This window comes from Ciconia boyciana, chromosome 5 (genome assembly GCF_034638445.1).
Source record: "Ciconia boyciana chromosome 5, ASM3463844v1, whole genome shotgun sequence".
Taxonomy (NCBI): domain Eukaryota; kingdom Metazoa; phylum Chordata; class Aves; order Ciconiiformes; family Ciconiidae; genus Ciconia; species Ciconia boyciana.
Genome location: NC_132938.1, coordinates 9,887,706 through 9,914,318, shown reverse-complemented (window position 1 = coordinate 9,914,318; position 26,613 = coordinate 9,887,706). Strand labels below are relative to the sequence as shown.

General features: G+C 50.0%; 1 protein-coding gene across 1 annotated transcript in view; it reads right to left on the bottom strand.

Annotated features, from left to right (window-relative positions):
* NAT8L (N-acetyltransferase 8 like) overlaps nucleotides 1–26,406 on the bottom strand; it is a 37,128-nt gene extending 10,722 nt beyond the window's left edge. The window contains exons 1-2 of the mRNA XM_072862386.1: nucleotides 25,846–26,406; nucleotides 24,285–24,449 (exon numbers count right to left, since the gene is read on the bottom strand). Coding sequence (XP_072718487.1) covers nucleotides 24,285–24,449; nucleotides 25,846–26,179 — 499 coding nt within the window. The 5' untranslated portion in view covers nucleotides 26,180–26,406. The remainder of the gene's footprint in view (nucleotides 1–24,284; nucleotides 24,450–25,845) is intronic.
* Between the last annotated feature and the right edge of the window lie 207 nt (nucleotides 26,407–26,613).

Genomic DNA, 26,613 nt, shown 5'->3' with positions numbered 1-26,613 from the left:
TTGGATATTGCTTAATTAACACCCAAGAAAGCCACTATTCAATTACGGCAGCTAACGAGGGGCACTGACAGGTCTCTTGCCAAGAAGGACTTTCAGCGCTCAGGACGAACACGGCTTCTCCCAGAGGAAGAGGATCCCATCACGGGAGAAACCCCTGGGGTGCTGCAACCTGCCGCAGGCAGCGGGCGGCCTTCTCCTTCCCCAGCGCCAGGCAGAAGGAAACCTGACTTGGGCAGCAGCTCCATCTTTAGCATCAGCCCTGCCAACTGCCCCGACCCAAACGCATGGCACATCTCCGTAAGGACCGGCGTTAAACAGCCTGGGTAGGTGCTCAGGGGCACACGGCACCGCTCCCCCTGCAAAATGAACTGAAAATGTTTTTTCTGTTTCAAACTGAAATAATGAATGGGGAAATGAGTAAGGCAACTCAGAGCCCTTCATTACTGGAGGAGAGCAAAGCACGGAGCGGCGGGAAGTGCCTCCCCGGCTGCTTCCTGTGGGACAAACGCACCTTGCAACTCAGCAAAGCCGTCAGAAAGAGATGGCCAAGGTCTTCCGCGCTTCCCCACGGTGCAGCCCAGCTGCCGAGGAAAAGCCGGGTACAAACAAACCGTGGGGAACCAGCCCAGCTTCAACCCAGCACTTTGGGCTCGTCCCTGCCGCCGGAGAGACGTGCAGCTCCAGCAACACTCACTTTTGTTCCCACTGCGAGCAAGTCATTACGCTGTCGCTATCTAGGTCACCAGCTAATTTTTAAATCACCGGGACGCATCTTGACCCATTTATCACGAGCAGTTAAGATGTCTCTCCTCCGCTGCCGCGTTGACAGTGCGGCTTGTTCCCCTGCATTCACCTGGATCTCAAGATGTAATTTATTCAGACACAACCCCAGACAAAGACCTACAAGCGCTGAAACCCAGCAGCCTTCCTGCCTTCCCTCTGAATACAAATCGCAGGGCCGCGAGCTCACCGCTCTCTGCTCCGCAGCCTTGTTTTTAAACTGCTCGTCACGTGGCAGCTCTGCCCAGCGCACCCCCCAGCCCATCCATCACGCCTCTGGCCACACGACAAGCACACCATGGAATGGGGGCCGCGTGATCCTTACCCCTACGTGCACAGACGCCAATTTCAGCTCCTGTGGCATAGCCCAAAAAGGGGACTCATGAGTCCCCGCCATGTCCGGGGAGCAGGGATGAGAAACAACTCCTGGGGCTGCTCCCCTGGGGACTCGGTGCTGTCCCCCAGCACCCACCTGGTCCTGAGGCAGCCCCAAAAAGTGCCACAGAGCAGCGAGCGACCGGTGCCCACCGAGCCACAGCCGGTGGCACAGCCACTGTGTCCCTGTCACCCGGCCCTATGCGCGGTGACTCCTCCTGGAGCTGCTTCTTCAGCAAGACTGGCTTGTCTGTCTCAAGCCAGAGATACCAGCCTAGGTTCCTCTTGGCTCGAGGTTACACGATTACTTCCCCGATTGCTTCCTGCTTTTATTCCTGATTCTCCCTTCTTTGCAAGCACCTCTCCTCTGTGCCCACCAAGCCTGAGAGGCTGCTAAAGCTCAACCAGTAACACACTTCCCACCTTTGTAAAACAGCACATTTCCAGTATTTTTAGGTCTTCTGCCTATATAGAACGCAAATCTGGATATGCCTGCCATGGCAGAGCCCACAAGGCCCTTCGCACCCCTGTCCCCCTCCGACCGTCCTCCAGGATGGAGGCCATACCCTCACACCCAGCCATCCCAGCAGGGACCAGCCTGGTTGCAAGAAGCATGATGGCAAACCTGCACTCCTTGTTAGTTTTTACTTACAACTTTAAAGCTTAATTATAATGATTTTGAGTTCAACGTGAAAAGAAGTAGTATCTGGCACATCTCCCAGCATGTTGTGCACGCAACGCTTATAATTAGCAGCAGACAAGACACATCTGCTCAAACAATGTGAGCTGTATTCAGCTCTCGTTTACAGCAGTGCCATCAGTCCCCAAGACTTTTACCCTGCTGCCCACCCCACGCTGCTCTGAGGATCACCAGTGGCCAGATCCTTCAGCCTGCTAAAAACACCTCATGTTTCCAAAGCCACAAGCCCAGGAGTAGCTTTCATCTGTGGGATGGTCAATTCCCTCCTCCAGGGAGCTGACTCCCATTTGGATGGGGATTTGCGACCGAAAGCTGTTTTGGGGTCCCACCACATGCTGCTGAGCTTGCACTGAGACCACCTCTCCTCTGGGCAAACCCTCCAGTTTCAGAGCAGGAGCTTTGAAGGTCTTCATTTTGCTTTTTACCTAAACTCAATATGTTTTCAGCAATCCCAGCCAGCTGCAGCTCCTCACTGTATCCACCCTTCCAGCAGCACTTACTCTGGAGCGCAGTGGAAGCACCCTGGGAAAATCATCCCAGGGCTGGGGGGCTCTCTTTCCCATCTTTTCTGGACCAAGGGGATTGACTCAGAGCCTGTCTTGGTTTTGCACTTTTTCATACCTAGGATGAAATAAAATTAACTTCACCTCACCTGTCAGTAATGAGCAACAGCCTTATTGCTCGCAGTGCTATTAATAGCGGGAGCTGATGTTTTCTTCTCTCACACTGCTATCTGAAAATAATCACTGCTGCAAAGATAAACACAAATCCTGACGGCTACAACTCTCCCTGCCCTTCAGATACTCATCTCTTGGCAGCGTCTCTGTCTCTGCATTCACTCCCAGCTGCCTGCATCTTCCAGAGTCCCCCTGTCAATTCATCGCTACAGACATCCAAAGCCCTTCCAGTTCACCCTGCCCTAAACTCCTCTCTAGGTTTTTGACTCTGCAAGAAAACTTACTCCAAGGTCTGTTCTTCATGGACATCTTGCATTTAACTCCAGCTGCCCTGTGATCACCACTCTGGAGGTACCTACTGGAGGCATTAGCGGTTCCCAGCCCAACACCAAGCCTCTTTGCAGCACTGTCCCTTGCCTCCCGATCCGACTCGGCCCCTCCAGGCTGCCAACAGGAAAAGGTGAGGAGAAGCAGCCATGGAAAGCCCACCACCACCACCGTGCTTAGCTCTCTCCACTCCTCCAGCCCGCTGCCTCACCGCACAGGGTCTCGACTTCAGGAACTCACAGGCAAAAGCCGTAATAAAGGAAGAAATTTTTTATGATGAGGGAGTTGAGACACTGGAACAGGTTTCCCAGAGAAGCTGTGGGTGCCCCATCTGCTGTGGGAAGTGCTCAAGGTCAGGCCGGACAGGGCTTTTAGCAACCTGATCTATTGAAAGATGGTTCCTGCCTGTGGCAGGGGGTTTGGACTAGGTGATCTTTAAAGGTCTCTTCCAACCCAAACCATTTTATGAAAACGAAAACTCGGGATGCACACATCTATGAAAAAGGCACAAAACGGCTGTGACGTGTAACAAGGAAGATGACTTTGGGTTGCTCACGCTTCACAGCAAGGTCAGACGTGGTTCCTCAGCTGACAGCACCCAGGGCCTGAAAGCACACATGATGGCAGTGTCTTTCTGCTCTAAATTCAAGGATGCTTCCCAGCTTTTGAGGACCAAAGGAGAGCATTCTTCTAGTCCGCCCACCCCTCTCCCGCAGCGCAGGCTGCCCTCAGGCTCCACGCACCGCTGCGTGCCCCACGCCCTGAGGACTTCCCCGGAGCAGCGGCACTGCGCTGGCCGTTCATCCGCCGCCCGAGGCGCCCACCGCTCCTGCCCAGGCAGGACATGCCATGTGATCCCCCGGCTGCGCTTCCAAGCCTCCTCTCCCACTCTCCTCCGCCGTCATGAGCTACACAGCTCTCCCCCACGCAGCCGACGAGGATGGTGGGAGAAAATAAATTCATTTATTTTTTGCTGCAAGTTCTTCTACACCCTTCGGTGAATAAAAGGCCAGTGGGTGGATGGGTGGAAAGATTGGAGCCAAAAGCAATAGCAGAGAGTACTGCTAGAAAAGAGGGGGAAAATGAGACATCAGCCTTCCCCACCAGCACGAGTCCTGCATGATTGACTACAGCAGGCTCCCACAGCTTCCCAAAGTCCCTTAGCGCTCAAGGACCACCACCCCAAACCCCAGAACTTAACAGTGTGCTTTGCTCTAACAAAGCAAAGCTCTGTCTGCCAGGTACTTTTAAAATCCATTGTTTTCTAGTAAATTCTAGTATTTCCACAGGAGCAAGCTCTGCCGCCCCAAAACGTCCTGAACTCACACTTGGGTCCTCCCCTGTGCCCGCAACCACGCACCGGGGCGGCGAGGGGGTTCGGGGCTGAGCCAGATGAAACCCATCCCTGCTTTCCATAGGGCTGGAAAGAAGATAGAGCAGCTTCTGTGGCCACCACCAACTGCTGGTACTAATTTTGCATGGGTGGGGGCTGCACCCCTGCGGGAAGGAGTTTTCCTTGGAAGCTCAGCACAGGGCAAGTATGGAAACCTTACCCAGAAGCAGGCCAGTCTTTTCCCTCTTTCTTCAAGGGTGGCACTGCTATCTCCTGCAGCCAAGCTCTTATTAACTCTTTGAGGGTTATTCAAGGAACATAATTTCCAGCCATACATGCAACTTCAAGGCAATGTCCTTTCAAGCACGAACTGTAATTTTCAGTTCTGCTTCAGCAAGTCACAGTGACGCAAACGCGAGTAACTGCGCTCCCGGCTCAAAGCTGTCCCGGGTGATGTCCTCAGAGCATCATCCAGACGAGGGGACCAGCGGAGCCGCTCAGCAGCTACCACCACTGCTGGGAACCTGCCAGGTGAACGCCAGCTCCTCTGCGTGCTTACAGCAGAGACCAGAAAGCATCCGAGGACTGGCCACCATGAGAAAAGGAAGCTGATATCGAAGGAAACTCTGGCCAGGCCAGGTGTGAGCTCTGGGAGGGGATGGAGGCTGCCCACAGGCTCAGTATGTGTCTTCAGGGCTTTGCAGGGAGGAGCAGCATCCTGCACAGGGAAAATCTCCCTCTCTAGCCTAGATTTTCCTCCAGGCTGCTAGGAAGGGGCAAAAGGAGAAAAAACAAAAAAACAAACCACAAATTAAAAACCCCCTAAAATCAGCCCTGTGCTTCCCATAGGACAGGACCTGCAATTGCCTGTGTCCCTTGCTCTTAATATACCTACACAGAAGCTTGCCAAAACCAACAGGCTTGCTAATCCTAGAGATCGAATGCCCCCAAACTCCTCCCTGCGACCCACTGACATACTGCGGCGCAGCCCGGTGCAACACCACCGCACCAAAATACCAGGACAGAGGAAATGCAACACGCTGTCGCATCATGAAGCTTTACGTATTTGCCCTTGGAGTGACTCGTTCAGCATCCAGTGCCATTTTTCGGTGTGATTTTGGCCAAAGCAGCAGCCCTTTCTGCCAAGCAGGGGTGGTCTGAGCAACACGGTAGAGAGGGAACCAGGGGGTGTCCTACACTGGACACAGTGCTGTGCAATTGTTACTTATTTATAGATAACAGACTAAAAAGCCCCAAAGCTCAGTGTCTCGCCTCTCCTCCTGCCAATGCTATTTATATACATTGCTTTAAGCAAGACAGGCCGTGTGTGGCAGCAAGCCGATAGAGTCCCCAGCCCAAAGCTGGCTGTGCCCTGGCCGTGTATTGCTGATGCTGTTTAAGTCCCTGCCCTTTTATCCCATCTGGGTTTTGAAGAGGGAGCAGAGGAACTCAGCACTTGAGGCAACTCTCCCTCCTCCTTCCCCTCCACCCTCGGCGAAACGCGGGGCAGACCAGCCGAGTTACATCAGTGTCAAGGGAGAACGGAGGCTCTTCTGGGGGTGTGTGGCTGCCGCGATGCGAGGGCTGCCGGCACGAGGAGTTTGGGGCACAGACGCGGCACATCAGCTGCTGCCCGGCCACAGATGCAGGCAGTTGGGGTGCAGGGACTAACCAAGGACAGGCAACCTGCTACGGACTGCAACTGCTCAGCTAGCTGCACCAGGGAGGGATTTGTTTCTGTGTTTGAGGCACGTTATCCCTCCTTACCTCCATCTTTCCCAGGTCTTGAGTTTCTCTCCCCTTCACCCTTCTAGTTCCCCTTCGCTTTCAAGCAGGGCTGCGTAACAGCTCCAACAATTTCTGCCAATAACTCTACACTTGACTTCAGTTAAAAGGCATTCCTGGAGGGCTCCTACAAAATAATGGCATTTCTGAGTAGTTTATGGCCATGGAAACTGGGTGAGATGTGAGAGACCCTGACTCCAACACTCCTGACACTCATGAGCATCCCTCTACACCAGACAAGGCCCAGGCGTGGGGGAGCAAAAAACATCAGGGACACACAAGAATTATTCATGCATGAAATTAGAAATGCTGTGGGACCCCTTCCTTCCCATAAATAACTCCAGGTAACCTACCATCGCAGGATTCATTGCCCTGTTATAAATAATTCCCTGCTGAAAGAGCACAGGGCAGCGCATCTATATGCCGAGGGTGGGTGACACCCCTTGATTCATGGGGCATCTGGAGAGCAGGCAATGAGATCACCTACACAGCATGAAAAGAGATGGATGACTTGGTCCCGAGCAACCAGCTCAGCTACTTCTCCATCTACCTTCTTTTCCATCCTTGCTATCTTTCACCTTTGTTGTTGTTGTTGTTACCGAGGGCTGAAGCTACTTGCAACCATCTCTAAGCTCGGGCAAAGCCTCCAGAGCTGCAATCAGCAGGAGATCGGAGGGATGACAGTGACATCCAGCATCCCACCTGCAACGCGGCCACAGCACGGTTCCACGCATGTTCATTACCAGAAACACCGTGACCACGACCCACAACAGCAACGGGTCTCAAACCGCCCCAGGAGACAGGAACTCAGAGGTGGTGTCTGCAGCTGATAAACCCAAGCATAAAGTGAGATGTGGGAGGTGAAGGGGTTTTGGACTGCAGGCAACAGCTGGCCTCAACATCTGTGCAAATCCAAAAGCGTATTTGGATTCATACTAGTATACGCCATAACGTGCCGCTGCTGATAAAGCTGGAGCAGCAGCACACGCTGCACAGGTGCTGGTCCCACCGGGAGGTTTTCCTGCAGCCCGGCTTTACCTTCACCTGGGGATGGAAAGGGTGGTGGGGTTGCAATTTAGAGTAACAGTACAAGAACTGACTTTCATCAGTGCCTGCTCCATGCTTCCTGATGGAGCTGGTCCATCCTCAAGAGCATCCAGTTACTTCATCACAGGTATGCCATTTTGGGGTGTCAAAGCCCCTGGAAAACCCCTAAGATGTTGACAGCTAGCTATAGTTTACTTTCACTCTAATATTTTGACTGGAGAAGAGAAAAACACATTCTGCAGCAAACAGACTTCAGAAAGTGGCCAGGTTTGGTCCTAAACAGCATCTCCTGCTGTCACTGCTGGGGATGTAACCCCGCAGGCATTTCTAATCTTCTTAAAACCTTTGCTTTAAACCTCACCCTGTTCCTCTGAAACACCTCTGTGACAGCTCCTATGCATGCACCTTACTCCTGTAAAGCTTCAGGAGAACCCAGCCCAAACGCCTGGATCAACGCAAGCTGTTAGTGGCCATAGCCCATGTCAGCACTTGACAGGTTGATTTTTCAAACAGGCTTCAGTCCCACGGGGCCCAGAGTGCCTCCGTGCGTGACAGCACCGGGGGAGCTCAGCAAAGCCCTGGGAAGCGCTCGGCACATCTCAGGAACAGGCTTTTGATGAGATGGCTAGAAATCCAGGCGATGCCGCAGACAGGGTAAAGACAGCCCTTCCAGCACAGCTCAGGGGGTGCTATATTAAGAAGTGCAACAGCAGAACTTCAAAAATCTTCTATCTGGCTCTTTTTGCTGGCCGTGATGCACCTTGAAAAGCACAGACTGTAATAAAGCCAACCTATAACAACTGTTCAAGAAAAAGCTGCAGAAGCAGTTATGTGGGATTAGAAGTACGCTGGTTATCAGGGCATGTTTAGCCTGGTCCGTCGCTCTGCTCTCTGCTATTGAAAAGAAGGACACGCTACAGAGAAAGAAGAGACAAATCACCGATTTAGCAATTGGGGTCTACCTGCTGGGTCATCAAGAGAAAGCACAGTTTGAGAAACCAGGCATTGTCTGTGGTTTTTGCATGTGAGCAATTGTTATCGATAAGCAAAGAATTAAATAGCTTAAAGGAGCGGATAAAGACTAGAATATGCTATTTTGGCCCGCCATTGTCCTCAGGGCTAACTGGATGGCGAGCCCCAGCTCAATGGAGCTGGCTCAGCAGAATGGACTGGTCTGCACAAATGGACAAAGCCAGAAAAAAGTATTTAAAGTACTTTCAGAGTAGATGTTCCCTATGCATCCAAAATCCGCACTAAGCCTATCAACTGCAGAGTCAGACCTTAAGTAAACCAATGCTTTAGAATTTAGACTGGTTTTTAGTTAGAAGTTTAAAGGAAAAAAGGAATCAGGCTCTTCTGCCAGCTTTGCTAGCCTGCGTCCTCCCAGCAACTGCTCCAAAAGACTGATGTTACAATTAGCTCCTCGTTAATTAAATTAGTTTACAAGATAAAATGTGTTGCTCATTGTGTTTTAAGCCAGCTCCTTAAAAGGACATTCTAAGGCTCTGTCTCCATCTTCTACATCAATTTTTCGCTATATGGCTTTATTGCTTTCAGACAGGTACTGAACTTACATTACAGCACTTTCCACTTCCAAATACTGAAAAAAACTGGAAAATCTACAATTATTGGATGTTTTAGAATTCATTGTTTTCTGGCTGACTTTTACTTCATATGCATTACTGTAAAAAGGCACTGAGCAATAATCATCAAATGACTTCGTTTTAGCTTAGCAGTTGGCTGAGCCATAAATCATATGGGGAAAATGGATAGAATCGATCTTATTTTCGCCATCCATCATTAGTCATCTGATCTAAATTTAGCCAAGACTCCCTTTAGCTCAATAGAAGTGCCTGAATCTACACAGGTATCGCACCAAATGCTTCACAGCAAAGAGAGAAACTAACACTACATTTACTTAAGGTTAAACAATAAATGCAATTCTGAGCTCTACAAGGACTTCCAAGGAGTTTTATGCTGCTCTAACCGAGGTCAACAACCTTTAAGGTGAGTGACCCTCTGGGAGAGCCCCTCTTCTGCAAATGACCATTGCAAGAGCCTACCCAGCTCCCTGCAAACAACTACTTTTAGCCAGGAGCAAGGTAGGCAAGACGAATTGCACCCAAGACGAAGGTTCAAACTTAGGGTGTGGCATAATGACGCATTAGGACGGAATAACCCTTCTATGTGTGCAAGCTCTTTAAATCGGAGTCAAAAACAAGGCTGAGAAGTGCTTCCCCTACCTTACAGCCAGATCACCCACTATAGCGAAAAGGGAGGGACTAAAAACATTTGCATATTTAAAAACTGACAGATAAAAAAAAAAATCCCAAAACACACCCCAAAACAGGACTACATTGCTTACATTACTTTCAGGGGCACCAAGGACAGCAAAGCTGGGAATAGGTCACCGCCAGCAGGTAACCGACTGCATTTTATAGCATATAATCCCCACACACGGGATGGGGCTCCCCAGGTGCTGGTGCACGTGCTGACTAATTCTGCAGACACCCCCAAATCTACATCTGTAAGGCAGAGAAGTGACAGAAAAGGGCAATGGCACAACATTCAACCGTAAGTCACGTAAAGGCTGCATATATTCAGCAAAAACATGCTGTACAGCATGTTTCAGTGGTTCTGAATATGGGGGTTTTCCCCCCTTAGCACATTCCTGCTGCCCTCAAAAGCCTCTGAATGAGGACTTCACTACCACAGCAGTCGATGAGCAATAATGAGTAGCAGTTAGCAATATTTATGATACAGAAACACTGACTAGAAAACTCTCAGACCCTAGGGCAGCTCCTCTGCTTTCCTTCCTGGGGCATACCAGGAATTGATGGGCAGGTACTGCATTTCACAAAATGCTGCATGGCAAAGCAGCTACCACGATACTCTCCTAAAACTACCAATAAATACAACTCTGCTGCACTCAAAACCTTTCTTTCTGCAGATGACTTGAGTTTCACAAGAATCCTACCTTGTTGCTTACACAATGAATCAAACCTTCCCGACCTCTAACTTTCCATGGTATTAATAACCTACAGGAATGAAACAGCAGTCATGAGGAGTTATATTTTCTCTGAAACCACAGTGAAGAATTCATTACTCAATGTAGAGGGAGATGGGGGAAAAAAGAAAAGGTTCAGGGCACAGATTTGGTACAAACTACAGGCTGAAGTCAGTTGGTACATGGCTTGATCTCCTTGAGCCTATGGCAAGCAATAAGTATTTCTTCCTATTTCTAGCACAGCAGCTTGAAATGATGCTGCCCTTACACAAACACACCTTTCTCAGAGCTCAGGCATCCAACAAGGATACCAGTTATAATCAGTTGGGACCAACTCACCTCCATCATATCACAGCACATGAATAGTCACCGTCTGCCACACCAAGATGAGCCCCCAAAATCCATTGCAATGGACTGGGAAGAGCTCAAGAGGCGAGGAGTGAGGGTGGCACTGAAGCATAGCTCACTACCTCAGTCCTCCCCAGCCGCTCACCAAGGGTGCTTCTTCGGGCGCTTCTCACCGGGACCAATCTGGTCTGACTAGTTAGTATGAGCCCCCCAGCCAATGGGTCAAACCTATTCCCCTAACCTCCGGGTAAGGAGTAGGTGACTAAATAGCAGGGCAATTGAAATGATAATAAAGCTGTTAAGGAGAATCAGGCTTGGGTCAACCAAGCAAACCGACAGCCTCTCTGCCCATCACAGTGTCTCTGGGGAGATGCTCACCCTGGCACGGAAGGTTATAAAAAACAACAAAAAAAGCAATGTCCACCACAACGCAGCATGCCAAGAAACAAGGCCTTTCCCATGTAAAGGGGATCTTCCATGCCTTCCTGACATTCAAGGCTATAGGTAGCAACATGACTGACGCCTCAGTTTGTAGCAAATGCAACTCCTGACCCATATAAATAAGTGAACAAACGACTAGCAAACCACTCTGGAAGCAAACCTTCCTAGTATTCCCTAAGTGCTTTTAACACCATCACCTTTTAAACACCAAAGGCCTTCCTCCAGCAATGACTCTTCTATAACATACCAACCAGTCTACCCTCTTCAGGAAGAGCAGGGAAAGAGGCGCTCACCCCACCACACCAGACCAGACCCTGATGCATTCCGCCATGCTGCTGTGGGGCTGAACCCGACCCACTGACAGCTGCAGGCACCTCCTGGTGTTTGCACCTTCCCACACCTCCAACCCAACCCTCAACCAACCGACACGGTGGGTGGTGATGCCGGTGGTCAGGTAGAAAGAGCAGAGAGGGGTACGGCTGCGTTCCCATCCTGCTGCGCTTGTAAAGCCTGGCTGCAGGAGATGCTGAGCTCCTCCTGAGATGGTGTCTGGGGGTCCTCAGCCCTCCCGAGCCAGCCAGGCTGTTGTGTCAGCCAGGACTCCCAGGGACGTTACTGAAATGGGCACTCTCTCCTTGAAAATAAACACAGGCTTTTTCCCAGCAGGAGAAGCCCGTGAAGGCAACCTACTGCCCTTCAGGTACCACCTCCCCATGGCAATCCCACCGCAGGCTCCCACTGTAAATCAACACCTTTTGTGCCTGCAGCCCTCTTACTTTTCTAGATTTACTGTGAATATTTAATCCCTGAAGGACTGTTATATTTATACTTAACTCAGCCAAGCTAAGCCTGGGTGTAAGGTTGCTCCGGTGTGTCCCACCGACGCTGCTGGAGCCCTACACAGCAAGGAGGGTGAACGCTGGTCAAGACTTCACTTCCTTCTGTCACCTAAGTAATGAAAAGGAAAATCCTCTACAAAGCCTCGGTATCGTCTCCTTCCACCCAGCACGCTGCAGACCCCACCAAGGCCTCCCAAGCAGCGCGAGCCTCCATCACCACATATTGCTCCAATTTTTAACTCTCAGCAAACTGGTAGCAATGCTTCGTGTAAAGTCAGAGCACTGCCACCGTGCAGAAACACACCTCGCTGTTAAAAACAACATGTTTCTGCATCTCTCTTCCAGTATATCAAGCCAATGCATCTCAGGTGTAATTCTACTGAACTTCACTACTCCACACTGAAATTAGCACATTTATTTAATGTGGCAGCAAAAGAAAATTCTACATCCATAAATACACGAACATCTGTCAGGCTGGGCACAGACAATGGACCTGTTGTAGATGATGCATTAGCAGAAAATGAAAGTTACATGTGTAAATCCCTACATCTCTAAAATTAAAAAAGCAAAAAAACCCTTTGCCATGTGTTCAGACTACCATGCCAGACCAGTCAGGCCAGAAAGTCCCTAATCCAGTTATTCCCAGATCTCCTGTGATGACCATCTATCAACATCTTGCATCCTACATCCATGAGTGGGGTTCCTTTGAGCCCCAGCCTCAATACCAGTCACAAGAGCCAGGGATTTGGAAGAGATTTGCAAAATAAATCCAGTGAAGTGAGAAGGTTACGGGCCATGTCTCACTCCACTGGGGAGACACGTAGGAAATGAAGGGCAGTCTGCTGAGGGCTTGTGAAAGCAGACACTTTTGTGCCCTGTACCATCAACCTGTGGCACGCTCATTCATCAACTACCTGCGGACATGGGATCAACTTATAAATAACAGCACCGACAGCAACCAGAGCCAGGAGAGATGCAAATCCACAAGAATCTGGGTAGAAATGCAGTATTTTGAGGATCTGTTAGATTTTTCCCAACTACAAAGGCAACACTAAATAACACTAAACCCCCATACCCGATGCCAAGACAGGGCAGAATGAATATAACTAAGAGCAGGTTCACAGCTGCTACAACAACTCCTGATGCACCCGTTTTCCCTAAAACATCATAAGTTAATCTTGCAGGCAGCTGATAGCACACAGAGCAAAAAAAGTGATGGTTTACTCCATCACTGCATTTCCCATTTACGTCACGAGTTCCCTGTAAATACCAAAAGAGCACCTGGACCCGTCCTGAAGCATGCCCCTAAGTATACGCTAAACTCCCAACAAGAGACAAGGGATTTAAGCACATGATTAAGTTAAAGCAAATGCTCCACTAAATCTTTAAGCCAAACCGTCCCAGAGTTCAGTCTCAGTGAATGTGGGGGGGGTTTTTTATGGTTTTGGTTTTGTTTGGTTTTGTTGTTGGTTTTTTTGGGTTTTTTTAAGAATTTCACTGCAATCCTCTTTAGCTGTTTGAGTTATCCATGAAAAATGTTCCCACTTCTCAAGAACCCTTGCAGATGCTTTGATGCTTTTCAGACTACTGATGGCTCAAAAGCAGCCCCATAAAACCTGATGATGGCTTATTCCCAAATGAAAATCACTGCCCGAGAAGCACAGCTTGGTGTTATCCTCTGAACATTTGCAGGCTCTGAAATCACACCAGACATGTATTTTCATAACCATTAAGTGAATCTAATTGACTTTGCAGGCAGCAAAACCTTGAAAAGGTGTTTTACAAATACCCCTTTTGAACAGTTTGGATTTTTAAAAAAAATCTCTCATTAGCACCCCTTTCATGCAGTAACTTCCCCCTTGCTTTCTCTCTTTTTTTAAGAAATCCCACCACTAACGATGCAATTCCAGTAACGAGGACTTTACCAAGAAGCTCACTGCTGTTCAGCAGAGTATCTGCCATGCTTTTATTGCTGTCTCTAACTAGCCATTATCCAAAATTGCTTAGCACTTACAAATGGCAGGTGCTCCAAACCAGGCTATTTTCCAAAGCTTCTCTTTGCAGTTCTACTATTTAACATTATTTTAAATTGAAAGACTACAGATTTAGGTCTTCCCTGGATTCCCACTAGAAGTGTTACACAGTGTTTCTGATGCTGTTATCTAGTTCCAGGGAGGATGAACAGATTTGGCACCTCCAAAAAAAGAACAAAAAGCCCTGATCTCAGCAATGAAATGGTTTTTTTGCTGTACTCAGACTGCAATAATGATATTATATATCCTCTTAAAATGGGAAGAATAGGTTTTATAGGAAAAATCATAGCGAAAAAGATCAATAGGCCATGCCCAGATACATCTGGGAGCGATGCAGGTCAGATGCTCTAAAGAAGGTATAAGAAACCCTGTTGCTGGCAGCTCATTTACTTTAGGCAAAACCTTCTCTCCCTACCACCACCGACACGTGGGTTTGTGCACTGACGCACTCTGTTTTCAGCTTAGCAGACACAATATCCTCATGCTGCTGACTTCTATTTATTTTCTCATCTTTGTTATTCTGAGTATTCTACCAACAAAATACTTGCACTCACCATGCAAAATATCTGAATGACAAACAATAAGAAGAAGGTACTTATAGAATGAAATTAAGCAAAGGGACATAAATTTAAGAGTGTAATAGGAGGAAGAGGAAGATCAGAGAGATACAAAGAGGGATGCTAGGTGTGGGACCACCACTCTCGGGAAACGCCAGAAGTGATGAATGAAGCAAGCACCAGACCAGACAAACCCACTGGAGAATTCAACACAGGGATGGACAAAGAGGGCCAAGCAGAATTCAAAGGATAAAAAAATGCAAATATTGCAGTTTGACACAAGACCGGAAAACCAGGATACAGAACTGCTGTGGTAGGGGAAGGAAGATGGGAAAAAAATGGAAAAAAGTAATTCAAGGAACCACTACTGGTTCCCAATAGTAGATGTTATTATCCGATAGCTGTTGAAATGAGCATTGTATGCGAGGTGGACTGAGGAGCCATTCATGGCTGGACAGCTGGTCCATCACCCCCCATTTCAATTAGCAGCGCTAGCACAGAGACCAAGAGCTGCAACTGTAAAAAGCAAATAAACTTGCATCTCTGATGCCAGTTTCCAAGTCAGGATTCAAGCACATCGGCAGGAGAGAGTGGGAGCAGCTTGTATAGCAATTACTGGCAATCGAGGATAAATCTAGGCGAGTAGCTGACTTAAAAATGCAGTTTTGTCAATTCAAAACAATTTACACATTTGTCCTGAATTCACCAAAGATCTTCAGCTGGGGAAGAAAACGCAGACGAAAGCCAGGCTGGCACTAATCCTGTGCACAGCTCATCCCCCAGCGCCGCTGGCCGAGACACCTGCGCACGGTTCGGTCCTCCCTGGGGTCGCAGGGGATGTCCCGGCTGCCGGGACTTCGGAGATGGTCCCCCTCGACACCACCTCTTCAACTATTACGCTGGTATAAAACGCCTAAATATATAATTTAAACAGGGCCTGGGATCCAGGTGGTCCCAGCGCTGGCTCAGTATATATTTAATAGTGCCATGGAAAGAAGAACAGAGGGACCTGCCTGGGAAGTAATGAACATTAACCGTATCATGGCTCTACCATAATCAGCATTTTTTAAATATATACTTGCATCTGACCTTAGCTTCTTAAGGAAGCCTACAACAGAACCAACAATTTTGTTGCAGGCTGAAAAACGTATTACATTCACCACTAAACACAGGTTTTTGCTTCTTCGTAGTGAAAAAACAGAGAGGGAGTAGTAAAAATCAGCTTAATTTGGATGAAAACTATCCTCCCTTTTATTTTCCAGTTCCTGAACCGAAAAACCGTTTTCTCGTAAAACCTCTGGTTTTCCGTTTTGCCACTTGGATAAATCCTAGAAGCAGCACATGAATTTTAGAGTGACAAATATTACTTGCAAGTTACCATTTCAAGCAGTACACGCTAATGTGCGACTAATGCGTTGTATTTTTCTATTAGCGTTACGCTGTGTAAATCCAATTTTAAATAGCAGTATCTCACACAGCCACTTAAAAATACACCTGTAATACATGTTTCCCGTTACCTAATTTGAAAAGTCTCCTTTCACTCACAGAATCTCATTTTAAAGCAGAAACCCAGCTTGGCACTAAACCGTGAGAGTCCCAGGTCTAAATTTTAGAATTATCCTGTAAGAAATAAAATTTTCAATTCTGGAAAGAAACACTCGTCAAACAGTTACAGAAGACAATAAATGATACCGTATATGCTTTCATAAATAGTTAATTGATTGCTGGGGTCCAATGGGTCAATAGATGACTTAAAGGAATGGCTCAAAGCCATCTGTAACAGATACCACGGCTTGTACCTGGCTCTAATCAGACCACTATGAGCTAGTTTTTGATGCACGCTTAATAAAAGGCACGAGGCTTCTTGGTGATTCCACTCGGCTCTTAGCAAAAAAAACCCAAATCCCCCCCCCCCCAAGTTATTATTTGGTTACAAATAATAGATTTGTGAATAGAAGCTAGGTAAGATACATTGCTATCTTTGGATTCCCTTTAAGACTGCTTTCATTAGCCACCTGTCAGGAAAAAAACCTGATTCCTCAGCTTCCTATGGGGTGGGGGGGAATATATCTAAAAATACACTTTGAAGCTCCCTGTTTCACTGATGCAGAAAGCAACAACAAAGGCTCGTACATCCCTCGGCTCCATGCAGAACCAGATACCGGCAAAACACTCTGCGAAGTCTCTCTTTTTGCTTCAGTCTGGAAGGGAGTAGCATCAAACATGTGATTATTTGTAACGGATCTCCAGCACTGCATTACCAAAATAAAAAGCGTGCGCTCTGCAATACACGGGTAAACAATGCCGCAAGCTCCCGGAGCCCACGAGGGGCTCACAGCCACTCCGAGCCCTGCCAGCCATTCCCCTCCCGGGTAATTAAATATAACCTGCCTGAACAAAGATGTAAGTCTACAGAAGGAATACACAATTTTCAGAAATCCGCTCTGAAATTTGGAGACAGTTTGAATGGACAGCCTTCTTGAAAATCAGGCCATGCATTTAGGCTTTTACGTTAAAAACCATTTTTTCAACATATTTAGAGGACTTAAGATAGAGAGCAATACCAACCGATAATTTCTAAAGCATTGGGGCCCCTGGTCACACGCACTGAGTGGAACCGACCTGACCACAGACACTCCTGAATAATCCTAAGAGGCTAAATATAATGTTAAATAGAATATAATAATGTGCTTGGGAATAAGATTTTTCAGTTCATGTTCCTGCACCCAAAATTCAGTGTCAAGAGGGGCTCAACGCTTTGTAGTTTTAAAACCCTTGCCACTAGTTAGATACCTGACACGAAGCCTAAGTTTAGGCTATTCTGAAAATCTTAACCTGAAACAGACTTTTGGGTAATTGTTTTAAGTCTCGGCCATTCCTAAGAAAGCAAGAGAAGGAAGAAGAGACACTGAAAACCCTTTATAAGAATAATTAATTTGCATTTAAACTTGTGGAGAAAATTCTGCAGTCCTTTTTAGGCTTATTCTCTAAGACGGTCATGAGAAATTGCACACAACCATGCCAGAAAACATCCAACACCAGAGAAAACATTAAAAAAAAATTACTCGAAGCCAGACTAAAAACCAAACGCCTGCTTTTCCTGCCCTCTTCATGTTCGTAAGTCCCGGCACAGCTTGTGTTTGATGGTCTTGAGAAGTTAACTGTGCCTAAAAAACCACTGATCTTCAATTTACACAACTTATTACTTCTTGTACTGAAGATTAATGAACAGCGCTTGCAGGTACTGGGGTTTTTAAATACCTGCAGGCAGAGCTTACATTCAGAAGCATCATATCCACCCAGTCATGGCTACAACTTAAATACAGCTGCTTTAACTGACAGCCATGGCAATTAGGGACTACCTTTACAGAGAATTTTTGAATGCATGGAGAAAAAAATGGGTTATATTGCTCTGCAAAATTTACTATAAAATCTATTTTCTTCTAATTTTGACATGGGACTGTGCCAAAGCTCACGGATCTGAAGTGAGAGCTATTTTTGTCTTACGGATACGCACGTTGAGGAATGGGTTTGTGCATATGTTCCTGCTCCAGGAATAAATAAATGGGGGGGAGCGCAGCAGCTTGCCCATGAACATGTTTATCCCATTCGCGTGCGTGGCAGAGCCCTGAATCCGCAGGCTGCTCCGCTCAGACAGCTTCAGTTTTCCCCGCGTGCCAGCCCTCGGCTGACAGCATCGCTCCTCCACTCCGCACTACCTGAACCCCCCAAAAGTGGAAAAAATAATAATAATCAAGATTTTTGTGGGGCACAACGACCTTGCAGGCCCCCGAGTGGGTTGACGGAGCTGCCCCGCACGGCTCAGCGCAGCGTGGCTCTTGTGTGGGTACCTCCAGAGCCACCCGCCGCTCATCGGCCGGGGTGCAGGGCTGGGCCAGGGCTCGGCAGAGCTGCGCTCAGCTCGCCCTCGCCGCCGGGGCCAGGGAAAGCCCTCGGGACGGTCAGCTCTGGGAAGACGGAGCGGAGGTTCGGAGCTCGGCGCTGGGACGGTGCTGGCCCTGGCAGCGCCGTGCCGTGCGTGCCGTGCTCGCCGTGCCCAGCGCCTGCGGGATGGGGCTGCCTCCAGATGCAAAAGCCAAGGCTTCTCCACAGCAAAAAAAGGCAGCCACGTGTGACGGAGTATCAGAAGAGGCGGGTTTCGGGAGAGGCAACCTCACTTTAAGGACTTTTTGCATGATTCAAGTAATAAATACAATAATATTTCAGTCCATTGCTAATGCTGGACAAAGCACATCCCTAACACTTGGTTGCTACCAAGAAAAACACGAGTTGTTTCTCCTATTGCTTCCCAACAAACTCTGCACTGGAGAGAAGTGCCAAACCAGGCAGTTCCAGTGCTGCTAAGCTGTAGAAACCCAAAAGCAATTCCCACAAAGTGGGAACTGCTAAGCAGCAGCAGCATCCCCAACAGTCCCCCTTGCAGGAGGCCAGCCTCAGAAATACTTTCAGACATCATACTTCCCACTCTAAAATATATTAAAGGTCTCTAATCGTCATCCTGTACGATCTCTCCGACGTGCAGATTGCATCCCCTGAAGCCCCCCCGACTGAATCGCAGAGAGGCCAGCACGTGAGGGGCTCTCGGGACAGACCCTCCGCTGCCCGGGTCGGCGCCTGGCCTCAGCCCCAGCAGCGGTGAGGAGCAGAGCCGGGAAGCGCCCGGGCAGGGGTACGGACACAGCCTCTCCCCGGCTCTTCCAGCTCTGAGCCCCACGCCGGACTCCTCAGGGCCCTGTGCGGTGCGTGAGGAGAGGCACGCGTGAAAATCCCAATACACACAGCTAGCTCGGGGGTTTGGCAGATACGTGAGGTCAGGGCACTGCATAAGCCAGCAAGAAATGCTGAAGATAGGGATGCTTCAGATTCCAGCTGCCTCTCGGGCACCACAAGCGGGACAGGGCTCTCCGAAAACATTCCTCCACCGGGAAGCAGCAGCCCTGAGCCCCCTCCCGGCAGGTAACTAAACCCCTTCTTTGCAAAGCAAGAGCTGCTCTATACTTTCCAAACAATGTTATCAGCAGGCAGCGGTGCTCCTGCTTATCTGGCAGCTTGAGCGTTACCCAGAATGTGGAAGAACTGGGCTCCACAGCAGCCCCTCCGCCCGGGGGCTCTGTGGTGGGGAGAACCCCCCCCTCAGCCTGCAAAGGGTCTGGCCACGGCAGAGCAACCTCCCAGACTTGAGGATCTCCTCCCAAGGTGGCCCCTGTATTTTCCCTGCACCCCAAAACTGACTGCTGCTCACCCCGCAGCTCCCCCGGGGCTCAGCACCTGCTGAGCGGGGTTAGCAGGAACCACACGATTCCACATCCAGCTGCTCACCTCCCTGCAAACACCTGGGTTCAAGTCCTCTAGTGTCAGCTCTGTCCCCCTGGCATCAAACCCACTGCCAACGGGCCTGATCCAAGAGCACAACTAACATCCTTGCTCGTTACCCAGATAAACGTCCCACCGAAGGCGAGAAACTCCTCAAAAGGAATGAGCAGCAAACAGGATCTCACCTCCTCACAACCCAAGTCTGGCCCCACCTCAACCCTCAACCGATGTCCTTCTGGCAGAAGGACGTGATCCTAAAACCTCTGCCAAGACGGGCAGGACATCCCTCCTTTAGGCTCAGCTGAGGAACGTGCCACCCCACAGGGTGGGGGCAGGAACTGAACCCCAGGAGCCATCTCCCCATAGCCCCTCTTCCTTGGGGCACAGTCCTGCCCGGTCCCCCCAGGGAGGTTGGGATATCAGTGCAGGCTCTTCACCCGCACCCTCAGGCACCGGGGGCCGAAGGGCAGCAGGACGGGGAGGCTCTGCTCTCCCCTGGACGGAGGCAGGAGAGCAGGGACACACGTCCCCTCCGAGGCACCCAGAGGCACCCGCCCGCTCACAACGCAAGAGCTGCAGATGTGCAGCCGCTGCCGAAAACCACAGCTCTCAGCGTGGCATGTTTAATGTGACCTGACACTCCCTGCAGCAACCACGTCGGCTTCATCTGCTGCATTATGCAAGGCAGATGCCCTCAAGACTCTACCAGGTCCTGCAGCCACAGCTCTCCAGGTTGCCCGTCCATGCTGTCTGTCCATCCTGACCTGTGGCACTGGGCATTGCAATGCAGCCACCCAGCTCGTCACCAGTGCCCAAAACCACTGGCAAAGGCCAGCTCCTACCACCACCAGGTCTTTGCACCACCACGACACATATGCAGACCCCTCAGGGACAGCCAGCAGCAGGAGATAACACTTTAAACCACCGCAGAAAGACATGCTAGCTTGTCAGCCAAAGCCCCAGCTCCGCTCGTTTTGGAGAGCGGTGGTTTTGCATCAAGGAGTCCTGGTTTCCATCAGCTCTCCAGCAGAGACTTCAACCTCACAAGAATCTCTCCAACACACCAACCACTGCAAAAATTTACACAACACAACCGACTGGGACAGAAGCTTGAAGAGACACTGTAAAATTGATTAGTCGTCAAAATCATCAGACCATAAAAGAAGCTCCAGCTGTGCTCCTCTTATTTGCATAGAGAAATGCAAGAGGCAGGGCTCTATTTAAAATAATTCCGTCTTTTTTTTTTTTGTTTACTAGAGCCTAAGTTACTCTGGTTGACAATTAAGCCCATTATCCAACTCCCTTCTTTTCTACCCCCCCAGTGCCTCTTTTCACAGCCTATGAAGAAGAAAAGAGAAAAAAAAAATGAAAATTCCAATAACTGCTATGTTAAAATGAAAAACACAAGTTTACAAAGAGCTCAGGAAGGTGTTTGGACCATTCAACCGCCTGTTTTAAGACCCCAGCACAGGACTCAGCACAAACAATTCCTTTCAAATCAACAGCAATTTCAAGTCACCCCGCTGCGTACGAGCTCAAAGTTAAGTGGTGGCCCAAATGTTCTGCCAGATCCTTGGCGTAAGTGTAGGAGGGCAAGAGAAAACAAAGATTTAAATTTTGGCTAGTGTACTTCTGCAAAATCACTGTCAGCACATATTTTTCAGTTCATACAAAACCCAGCAGAGGAAATTTAAAACAATAACTAACTTGGAAGCAAGCGGTTCAGAAAAACTGCAGAAGAAAAACCGTAATACGATGTAACTCACAGGATTGTTCAACACTAATCATTAAGCTGGGTGCTTATGGCATCCCATTGCAAACCAGGTCCTTTTGGTTCAGTTTTAAAACTGACCTACAGTTTTTGCAGATGCTTTGGCAAAACTACCGAGAAGGACCCATTTTAATAGTTAAAATATTCCCTCGCTGTAGATGCCTGCCTTATCAGAGGCTATTTGCTGTAGATGCTGTGGACAACAGCACCCCAACCCTGGGTACCACAAGGAGCCCACTGCAAACAACAGGTTTTCATGGCTGGGTACCATGGATGCCAAGAGCAAAACCTCAGCAAAGCCACGACCCACACCATGATGCAAGACCTTAAGACCACGTCCCAGTTCTACCTTTGCATTCATCACCCTAAAAAACAAGAATTCGCAAACCTGCTACAGAAATGCTCCCTTGCCCTATTTTCCCTGTTGGAAAAAAGAATATTCAAGCAGGTAGACAAGGATTCTCCAAAGCAGCAAGAGGTTGCCTGGTCATACCCCCAGCCAAAGCCAGGCCAGCCTACAGTTACATCAGGCTGGGTTTTTTTCGCTTGTCTAGTCAAGCTCTGACCATCTCCAGCCTCTCTGGGCCCCTGTTCCCGTACCTGATTACCCTCAATCTGACCATTTCTTCCCTAACACCTCAGTGAGAAAGCTTTCACTAATATCTCAGATGGAGCAATACACAGGAGAACAAGCCCTTCTCATTCCCACTGCAATCATTTCTGCCTGCGTGCTAATTTGTAAACTAGCTGAATAAAAGACAAACTTGGGGCTGGAAATTGTTTTATTGTCATTTTTCTGCCCTTTGGGTGGGATGGCCAGCACCAACGCAGAACATCACTGCCTTTCTCTATGTTCAGACAGACAATGCAGTTCAGACAGACGGCCTCCAAAGCGCACAAACCTCCAGGCTTTTCCAAGATGACTCTATTTATACTGCTATCCTATAGGGAAGAAATCCGGCAACTGTATTTTGGGGGGAAACAGGAGCAGAGCACTGGATTCATGCCTCGTGCACAGCTACACCAAACGGCACCATGCAGCTTCATGGCACACGGACAGGCACTGGGCAGACTGGAATCACTGGCATGCCAGTCCCGACCCACAGATGTCTTTCTCCTCCTTATTCCCCAAAGCCTCTTTGGTCTTTACCTAATTACGACTCCAACCAACTTGCTTAACACCACTATCATCCAGAACCTTTAACAAGCACCAACGATCCCATAAATTTGCTTTTTATGGCATGGCAGAAGCCTAATTACGCATTACTAAATCCTGTCAAAAATTAAAGCCCACACACTTGCTCTAAAACTGAAATCAGCCCTTTTAGGTACCAAATAAAAGCAATGCTAACATTTCAAAGGCATGTTGGCAACACAGCTGAACCAGATTACGTTGCTGACCCTAAACAAATCAAGGGCATTCCTTACTCTTCCTTTGAGTCCCTTTATGTTCTATACATGCTAGTGTTATAAACACAGGCACCTTGATCCATGCCCCAAATTGGGACCATACAAGTCCCAGGCATTAACGAGCGATGCAGCTCAAACACCTATTAAGTCCGTATTACATGTTCTTATTCTACTGGAGTCCCCTGCTACTTTCTCCAGCATAATACATTGTTGAACCTCACTACAGAGGTTCGAAAGTGTTTTGCTATGAGCCTTTTTATTTTTGTGACACCACCTTTAATGAAGATTGAGCTTTTTAAATACAAGTCACACGTCACTTAATTTTTACAAAAACAAGCACTGTAAATGAAACACAACCTGTGTGTAAGATGGGGTAAGATCTGTACAAGATACGCGCTACAATGGGAAACAAAATCTAAAGCAAGCACATCTAAGACATATGGGGATTTTTATTAGAGGTGGAGCACCATTTCAGCAAAATGTAATATTGCACATTAGAAGTGAAGGAAGGTTTGTGGCTATGGTACTTCCTATGAGTCCTCTAAAAGTGCCCAGGAAGAGGTCTGTCACACCTGGGGAACAGCAATGATACAGCAAAAACATGGTCACACGGAAAAACAACAGAGTAGGCACCCTGAGAGGATGGAACTAAGGTGGGATACTGGCATTGCCTTGCTCTCCCAGCTCACCACAAGTACTATGGGACCACCAAAAGCAAACCTGAAACCCGTGACTGCCCAGACATCCCCTTGCTCTGGTCCTCAACATGGATGTATGCCTACAAAAAGGAAAATAGCACCTGACAAGTTCTAAAGGGTCTTTTTTTTTTGTAAATAATCACATAAGAGATCTTTTACAGCTTAACAAGCAAATATTATCATTAGAGACTATATTTTTAATTATATGCACATATGTAACAAATGAATGTGTATTATGTCAAACCCAGGCAGCACCCCTTTACATACCTGATCTGTGCCTCTTCCAAAACACTTGCATTAAGGAAGGTTCTTCTTGAACAATATGGGAAAATGGGTGCACTAACTAAAACGGGTTCCTCTATGCACTTGGGCTAAAAGGCCTTTCATCTCCCTCTCCTCCCGCTCTCAGAGTTAATACCAAGCGCGAGGAGCAAAGAAATACCAAGCTCAAGAAACAAGGAGGGGGTGAACCTAGCCAGCAGTAAATAACCTGCATCATCCACCCTCAGTGCCCCTGAAAACCCACGCCCCGGTCCCCGGACCGGCCACAGGACCCACGAGTGCTGCGCTTGGGGGGTGGACGGAGGCTGCCCTGGATGGTTAGACGTCTTGGGGGGGCAGGGGGGAGAGAAAAAAACCAAAACCCCAAACAAAACAAAACCAGAGATGGCTTTGTTCCTGGTGTGGCTGAAGAGCTCTATTCTGGTGACTTTTGAGCTTGCTCAGTGCTGCTGACAGGAGGAAAAGGCGCCAGCAGCAGGGAGCAGCCATGTTCCCTGAGCAGGGCTGGGGGAAGGCTCCCTCCGGGGAATTCATACTCACCTGGTGGTTTCATGTAATATTGCTCAATATCGGACATGTCCGTATGCAGCGCACAATCGAGATAGTGGAGGATAACTTTTCTACTGAAGTAGTACCTCATGCCCATCAGAAAGATGGGCAAACAGCAGGTCAGCAGGAAGGACTTGGTCACAACAAAGCATATTACTATGGAGATAAGGAAGAGAAATAAACGATACCTGTCAGAAAAGAGAATTTAGTGTTGATTTCGGAATACAAACTCATTATAAAAAAAAACAAACAAGCACAGAAAAAATATACATTTGCAGTACACGCACAATTCACACTCTCGTGTGAATTATTGCGTTAAGCGAGAGATTATCGTGTTAAGTGACAGCGTATCACGCCGAGGTAACCCAGGAGAAGTTTTCGGGGCGTCTGGAGAGAGCCGGCGGGGCGGATGCCGCCATGCCATGGCAGGTCCCACCAAACCCCCCGAGAGGGGCTGGTGGGGAGGCGGGGGCCAGGCACACCCCAGCCCCGCTTTGCTCTCCCCGGCGAGGCCGAAACGCGGACGGGGTGGAAAAGCCACACTGCGGTCCCGCCGCTGCGCAGCCATGTGCTTGTCACTGCGGCATTGCTTCCCGTCGCGGGAAGCACCCACTCCCGGGGAAGACACCGTGCCCGCCCAATGCCGGGGTGCTGCTCAAGACCTGGGGGGGCACCCCCGAGATGGCGGCTCCCCCCGGCACGGCCCCAGCCTCCCAGACCCACCGGCTGAGACCACCCTGCGCCCCAACTGCCTGCTGGAGGGTCCCCCTCCAGCACAGGGCCCCGTCCTCCCCCCCCGCTGGAGGCAGGGGGGTGCAACCTGCCTGCAAGCACCAAGGGCATGGGAAGCCAGCCCGCAGCTTGCTCGGAGCGGGGGGCACACCTTATGAATGGCGTGACCCCCGCTTCCGTGCACTTATTTGCACGGGGGGAGCACGTTATTATTTGCGGGGACACACACACACACACGACACGACACCTTGCAGGCGCTATTTTGGGCATGCGACTCCGGGAGGCGAGGCCCCCCCGCTCGGCCCCGCCGCGGGGGGAAGGGGGGCTCCGCTGGCGGGCCCGCCCGTCTCCAGGCAACGCCGGCACGCGGCGGCCCCCCCGCGCTGGGCTGCGCGGGGGCGGTGCAGTGCGCGGTGCGAGGCGCGCACCGCTCCCCGTCACCGCACCCCCCCCCCCCCCCCGGCCCGCAATAACTAAAGGCCGACCCTCCCCGCACCCCCGCGCAAGCTGCGCGGCGACGGCTCCCTCCCCGCCCTTCAGACCCGCGCAGGGTCGCGCATCCCCCAGCGGCGCAAGGCTCCCCCGCCGCACACCCCGCTTTCCCCGCGGGTTCCCCCCAGCCCGCCTGCCCCCGCCGCAGCGCTGCGGCTCCGCGGCCGCCCCGCACCGCCCGATGCTGCGGCGCTGCCCCGGCCGCACCGCCGCAGCGCGCCCGGGGCGGCGGGTCCCCGGCTCCTCCCGCCTCTCCGACCATTTTGTGAAGACCCGGGGGGGGGAAACAACCCGCGACCCCCTCCCCCAAAAGGGAGCGGATACTCACCCGCCAGCAGCCCGTAGAGCAGCTGAGTGAGGGGCTGCTGCTTCAGCCCCCGGAACGCCGTGTTGGGGATCCGCTCCATGATACCCTCGTAAAATATGCGGCGGACCACCTCCTGCTCGGAGGGGTGGAATTCGCGGATATAGACATTGTCGCGCCGGGGGTCCTCTTTTGGGGAGCTGAGGGGAGGCGGGGAGGAGGAAGGGGAGCCCGCCAAAGAGGGCCACATCTGGGAGGAAGATACAATGATCGTGTCTTTTTTGGATCCCGGGATTGATTCATGATCTTCCGCCACAATCTTGGTCTCACAAACCATCTTGGGAGACAGACAATGCATGCAAACCGGCCGCGGGGAGGGGGCGGAGGAGAAAAACGGGAAGGGGGGGGGGGAGTAAAAAAAAAATTAAAAGATAAAATAAAAAAATTATAAAAAAAAAGGAAAAGGGGAGGGGGAAGGAGCGGGGCGCGGAGCAGGGACGGAGACCCGCCAGGCAGCGGCTGCGGCTGCGCGGGGCGCGGAGCAGCGCGGCCGGGCGGGACGGGAGAAAGGAGCTGCGCAGCATTTTGGAGAGGCATTTATAGGGCGGGGGGGGGCCGGGGAGGGGACGCGGGTCCCCGGGGTCCTAGCGCCCCCCGCATTGGCTGCGCGGGGCCGCCATGTGATCGGGGGGGCGGGACAGCCCCCCCCCGCACCGCCCCTTGCAAATTACTACGGCGCGTCCCTGCGCGGGGCTGCGCCCCGGCTCCCTCCCGGGGCTCGCCCACCGCCGC